The sequence below is a fragment of the Morone saxatilis genome, unplaced genomic scaffold (assembly GCF_004916995.1).
Source record: "Morone saxatilis isolate NCDOM2014 unplaced genomic scaffold, NCSU_SB_2.0 Contig17, whole genome shotgun sequence".
NCBI classification, from domain to species: domain Eukaryota; kingdom Metazoa; phylum Chordata; class Actinopteri; family Moronidae; genus Morone; species Morone saxatilis.
The window spans coordinates 1,535,236-1,541,689 of NW_023339729.1; the positions used below are offsets into that span (position 1 = coordinate 1,535,236).

General features: G+C 40.3%; 1 protein-coding gene and 1 long non-coding RNA gene across 2 annotated transcripts in view; one reads left to right on the top strand and one right to left on the bottom strand.

Moving 5' to 3' along the window:
* The window catches only part of LOC118327543 (sterile alpha motif domain-containing protein 9-like), a 9,173-nt gene extending 2,764 nt beyond the window's left edge, over positions 1–6,409 (top strand). The window contains exons 3-5 of the mRNA XM_035660949.1: positions 231–371; positions 655–709; positions 816–6,409. Coding sequence (XP_035516842.1) covers positions 231–371; positions 655–709; positions 816–5,642 — 5,023 coding nt within the window. The 3' untranslated portion in view covers positions 5,643–6,409. The remainder of the gene's footprint in view (positions 1–230; positions 372–654; positions 710–815) is intronic.
* The window catches only part of LOC118327545, a 21,696-nt gene that overhangs the window by 13,201 nt on the left and 2,041 nt on the right, over positions 1–6,454 (bottom strand). The window lies entirely within an intron of this gene.

The following is a 6,454-nucleotide window of genomic DNA, read 5'->3' on the forward strand; positions in this document are numbered from 1 at the left end:
GAGAGAGAGAGAGGTAAAGACAGAACGACAGAGACAGAGAAAAAGGTGCACAGCAACAACAGTAACAACAACTACACTAACAGTAGTGACTGATGATGATGATGATGGATTCCGGTCCAAATTTGTCATATTGGGCAGTATAAACAAAATTGTCTTGACTTGACATTCTGTAATAGGAGCTTACATAGAGCACCATTTACAACTTTCACCTTTCTTTGTATCACGTCTAGGAACCGTCCATTTGCTAAGACAGACAGGATGAATACAAACTTCGAAAAACCTACATCACCAACAAGCCCTTCTCTGAAGAGTGATAGGTCAAGGAGCTCGCCGCCAGATATGTGTCCTGATAATACATCTGTAGATGAACGGTAAGACTTTTGTTGGCTCTTACCTAAGATAAGACACAAGATCAAGATATGTCCACATTCTATTTCAATATTTCAACACATAGATACACATATCAATTGAACATTGATGCATGTATATTGACTGATCATCACAACTGAACTAAAGCTTAACCTTCATCCGAAGTACAAACAATGTGTACAATGCCCTTTTACTGTATTGGCTTTCAGGCGGAAAATAATTGTTGTAGACAGGATACAGTTTATTTTGCTATAATTAAGTGTATTTCTTGTTGTTTGTTTACAGGAATGTGACACAAGTGGCAGCATGGTTCCCAGTTGGTAGGCCACAGGACAAAAAAGTATGTTGAGGCTTTTTAATGTTATTTATAGTAGTGGTGTGTTTGAAAAGATATCCAACATTAATTCTTCTGCAATTAAATCTTCTTTTAACTTCTTGGCATACAGGGAGAATATGACCTCATACTCCCACCACTGATTGAGGACTGGACCAAAGAACATGTGAAAGACTGGCTGATTGTTAAACTTAGAGTACCACAGAAAATTGCACAGAATCTCTATGACCAAGAGTTGTCAGGAGCTTGCTTAGTCTGCTTTGAGAAACAAGACTTGCTAGAACTAGATGTCCCACCAGCACCGGCAATACAAATCATACGACAGATTGAGAAATTAAGGAAGCATTCAAAAAATTTGGAGCCAAGCTTGAGAATACCAAAGAGTCATACCGAACCAAGAGAAGGTGAAGTATGGAAAAGTACAGAGATGCAGGATGTGTCAGGAAATATGGACGAATCTGTGGAAACTGAAACAGTGTCATCAGATTCAGGAGTTCAAAGTCTAAGCTCCACAATGCTTATTTTGGAGACAGCAAGAAACAAAATAAGATCTGTTATAGATCAGAAGACATTAAACGACACAAAATTAAATACAGAAATGACTGACAGTGCAACATTTCTACAACTAAAGAAACCGATATGCCAGATCCGACCCTTTGACAAAAACAACTCTTCCATCTTTTACATACAAAATTACATTCTTCCTCCCATAGCCGGTCCAAGTAATCTTCTTGACCCTGTCCATGAGTACCAGCTTCTTCCCAGTGCAAACGAAGCCAGTGAAAGAGAGATCCTTTATGAATTCACAAAGGAAGTGTTTTGTTTTGCTGCGAGCTGCATTAATTCACGAACCAATGGCACTATTCATTTTGGAGTGAACAACCAGCCAGGAGAGGGACATGGTCAGGTAGTTGGGCACAAGATCACCTCTTTCAGTATATATAACGAAGCATTTGAATCATGTCTGAGCGAATATTTTGAAGAAAAGCACATAAATATTGCCAGAATGTGTATCAGGCCTCCGAATTTTATACAAGTTCATTCTGAAGATGGAACAACTTCAGATAAATGGGTGATTGAGGTTGATGTAGTTCCAACATATTCAGGGATGCAAGAAAATATTTTCTATACTCCACTGAGTATTGCATCCGCAGAAAAAAAGCAACAGTGCAAGACTGAATGTCTTTTTGTCCGTGATGGCCCAAGGTCAATCAACATTTTGGCAGATCCTAATCCTCGGATTGTCCAAGAGAAGGTGAAAAGTTTGATCGATAAAGTCAAGTGCTGGGCATCAGCACGAAAGACAGCCGAGGAAAAGGATGAAAAACATCCCTCCCAAGGCAACCAGGGCCAAAGGCTTAAACAGCTGTTAACTCGTGGAAGAAATGCCTTTGAGAATTCCCTTCAGGTCATTGTTGTCACTGACAAATGCCATTCAAGTCAACTGGGACACTTGGATTTTCTGAAAGAGATTAAGTTGTTTGCGGTACTTGAGTTTGACCCAGAGTCTGATGTGAATGGAACATGCAGTTTTTACAGAAGAGATCACATAGCCAATTTGCACTATCCACGCATGTACACCACTCAGGACAGTGTAACTGCAATCATTCAAAAGCTGAACTTGTTCAAGCAAACAAGTTGGGTCTTCTGCAATGGGCGAGTGAATGAAGACAGTGAGACAGACAAGCCACTAACACCTAGTGAATGGCTTAAAAAACGCTGTGGTGATATCAACAACATGGTTTCATTGCTTTTCAACCCAGATTTTCTTTCCAAAGACAGACTCCTGGTGGTATTCATTCTTCACTCAGAAGTAACTGACATCTCAAGCCCAATTTTGGAGGTCTTCTGTGCAATTTATCGCACACTAGAAGGGTTCGACAATATGTTGTGCATATGCAAAGACTCCACCGTATTCAATCACTGGAAGCAGCTGATAGAGCGTCGCTGTAAGGAGGATATCACCAATAAATGCATCTATGAACTAAGTCTGAATGAAATATCCAGCACCATAAGCAAGCTTAAAGAACCTCAAACACAGTCCTCCAGGAGGTTCTTGCCATCCACAGGCTCAAGCTCAGTCCTGCTAACAAAAAAGGATGAAGAGTTGATGACTGATTTAGACATCTTGTGTGAAAATGAATGTGAGAACACAGAAATTGAAACAAATGAATCCTTTCAGGAGTTCAAGAGGACAACAGAGGAGGACTTTTACAGAGGAGGTCAAGTTTCATGGTGGAACTTTTATCTTTCTGAAAAGAACGGCAGCCTGCCATTCATCAAACGAGACAAATACAATGAGCTGTATGACCTGATCACTCCTACAGAAGGCTACACATCTCCATGTGTTATGATCAATCTTTTCCACCACCCAGGATGTGGGGGAACAACTCTAGCGTGGCACGTTCTTTGGGACTTGAGAAGGAAGTTCAGATGCACTGTTGTTAAAAACAACATGGCAGCCAATAAAGAAATTGCAGCTCAAGTCATAAACCTGCTGACATATGGCAAACAGGAGCAGCCAGGCTATGTACCTGTACTCCTCTTGGTGGACAACTGGGATGATGTAGAGGGCCTAAAGCAGTGCATCCTGAATGTCGCCAGTGATAGGAAGCAAAATCTCATGGTAATCATAGTGAACTGTGAGAGAACCCGTTTCCCTGATGAGAGCAGCAGAAATAGCCGCATTCCAAATGTGTCCATCACCAACAAGTTGTCAGCCAAAGAGCAGAGTTTGTTTTCTCATAAATTTCAACAACTCAAGGATAACCATGAAAAGCCAGACACCTTCTATGCTTTCATGATCATGACAAATAACTTCAGTGAGACTTACATCACAAATCTGGTGAACAACATTGTCAAAGATATTGACGCCACTACCCAACAGGGTAGGCTTTTATCCTTTCTGGCTCTGCTGAACACCTTTGTAAATGGATCCTACATGTCACTCTCTTTGTGTGAAGAGTTACTTGGGATAAGAAATGCTCTGTGGAAGCAAGAAAGTCTTGATGATATAATGAATCCCTATTCCACACTGATGATCACTTTCACTGTTGAAGAGCATGGCAACTATCAAGCAGTACGATTCTTACACCAAATGATTGCCAGTAACTGTCTTGATGTTCTTACCCAAAAACACACTCTTTCTCTGTCTGAGATAACTATTAACTTTTTACACTGTGACAAACTCTACAAATCATGCATGGGAAAGGATTTCCTAGTGCAAAGCATTCATAGCATGCTCATCACACGTCACCGAAAAGAACAAGGCGATGACAAAGACACTTTGTTTTCCCCTCTGATTGAATGCATACATGAGAAGGAAGGACCTGACAAAATTAAAGAGGTCTTAGAAAGAGCCACATTGAGGTTTGACAGAAGTGCAACACTGCCACAAGCACTGGCAAGACATTTCTGCTTGAAAGAGAAAGACTTTAAATCTGCCCTCAAGTGGGCTTTGGATGCACAGCAGAAAAATTCCAATTCATACATTGCAGATACAGTCGGTCAAGTGTACAAGAGCCACCTCAAAAAAGAAATTGAAGATTCTGAGGTTCTCACTCCAGAAACACTTGACAGATGCTTACACTTAGCATCCCATGCTGTAACTGCATTCCAGGATTCACAAGAGCTAGCCAAGAAGGATGATTCATTTGATCCATTTGATACACGCCACAAAAAAAGGCAAACATCCTACAATACATCAGGCTATGTTGGAGAGACAGAAGTCATTATGATTCTCCTTGATGTCATTAAAGAGCTTCCTATTTTTGCTGTCAGTGACAGACATAGGAGGGATAAAATGCTACAATTCCTGAAAGGTGGACAAGTGAGCAACTTAAATGATTTGAGCAACACAGCCATTAACCAGCTTGTCTCTGTCCTGGCAGACCATGAGAAATTTCTAGTCTCTTTGAAGCCAAGGCTAAAGGAAATATTCACTTTCTTTGAGAACTACTTCACATACCTAAAACCTAGGTCTCAGGAAAGGGAGACAGCTGACGAAAGAAACAAGAGAAAGGTTTCTGAGTCCTTTAAAAAATACATGCAAATATTTAGCATTTCGGAGGAGGAGAAAGCATCTGAAAAAGCCAGCAAGCCCAATCTCAGTCTCCGTCAGGACATAGTTGATCAGAGGTGCTATCTGGAAGGGAAACGAGCAGACTCATTTGCTGGACTTCTGCAGTGCTTGTATGACAGAGGCTGGCAGGAAATGGAGCACATTTTCCAAAAATGGCAGTTTATATTTGACAACTCACCCCACAAATATGTGTCAGATACAGTCAACTTCATCTTGGCAAACATTGTTGTTCACAGCTTGAAGCCCTCCAACAAATTGCTGATAAAATATGAGGAGCTGGTCTCCCTTCTTAATGAGGTACTGCAAAAGGAGGGTACTCATTCAAATCTGACAGAGCTGTACTACCTCTCCATGTTGCTAATGTGGCCTACAAAAGACCAAGGGCCTGAAAGCTCAGCATCATACAAAAATATCAGCACGTACATCACATCAGCCAAGAAATCTTTTCATCGACGCTTCTCTCACATGTTACCTGCAAGGAATGCTGTTGCTCATTTCTTCCTTGGGAAATCCAGTGGACTCAAACGAATAGTTCCCAAGGTAAAGCTTGATCAAATTGTTTCAAAGCAAGCCTCCAACAGTGGCCAAAGCAGTCAACCACGTAACCTGCACCATCTGTGGCAGAGTGGTGCTGTATGGAACGAGCCAGAGATCCAGAAGAAGCTGTTAAGGATTAAAGGAACATCAGAAAATGGTGACATTTACGTTAACTATGGTGGCAATCTAAAAATGCTAGTACGTCCAGTTTACCTGGGTGATATTCGAAGCGGATACAGCCGGGAGGAAGTATCCTTCTACCTTGGATTTACCATGGAAGGGCCTGTGGCCTATAATATCAAGTATGAAAATGAGCAATGAAAATGTTTAACCTGCGGATGTGAACATACAGACCTTTACAGTATAAGAGGCTGAATGATTATGAGCTAGTTCTACAATGAACACACTGGATCTTGTAGATTAAATACCCACATTCAGCAGTGTAATAGTGACAGTGGCAAACAGATCCCTAGCTAAGTGTCTGAAAAGAACACTCGACATTGTGGGTTCCCCAGCAGTTGCCCTGGCGGCCTCGTTTTTACTGAGTCCAGATGATTTGGGATTGTAACCTTTCAAACAGTCTATCATTATGGAATAATGGCACATTGGGTAATGCTAAGTTGCTATCAAATATACTGTTTCTTTAATAATCATTTTAATGTAAGTGTTTAATGTTAAGTGTCACTTCAGAGAACAAAGTTTGTCTATCACTGCCATTGTTGGTGGCATGCAAAGTCATTTTACAAGTTGTATTCCAGTTTTTGTTAGATTATATTTGCATTGAGAAAATGTTTTAAACATTTAAAATCTTTTAAGCATTTCCTCTCATAGATATCAATAATTGGAGCACCCGGCCACGCATGGACAAATGCTTTTTGCTATGATTATTTTGTGGTGTTATGTCATGTTTAGCTTTACTCAGTGCCACAGTTTGCTTAATATATGTTTCATGTTCATTTTTAAAGCATTTTATTGTTGAATATTTATAGAGTTGGCATACTTGAAATCAAATTGCTAGATGATGATGATATGATGTACTGTACAGGAGATGTTTACATATTAAAGTAAAATACAGATGACAAACTGTATGGATTCTTGAGTATGACAAGGTCCTTCTCACACACACACACACA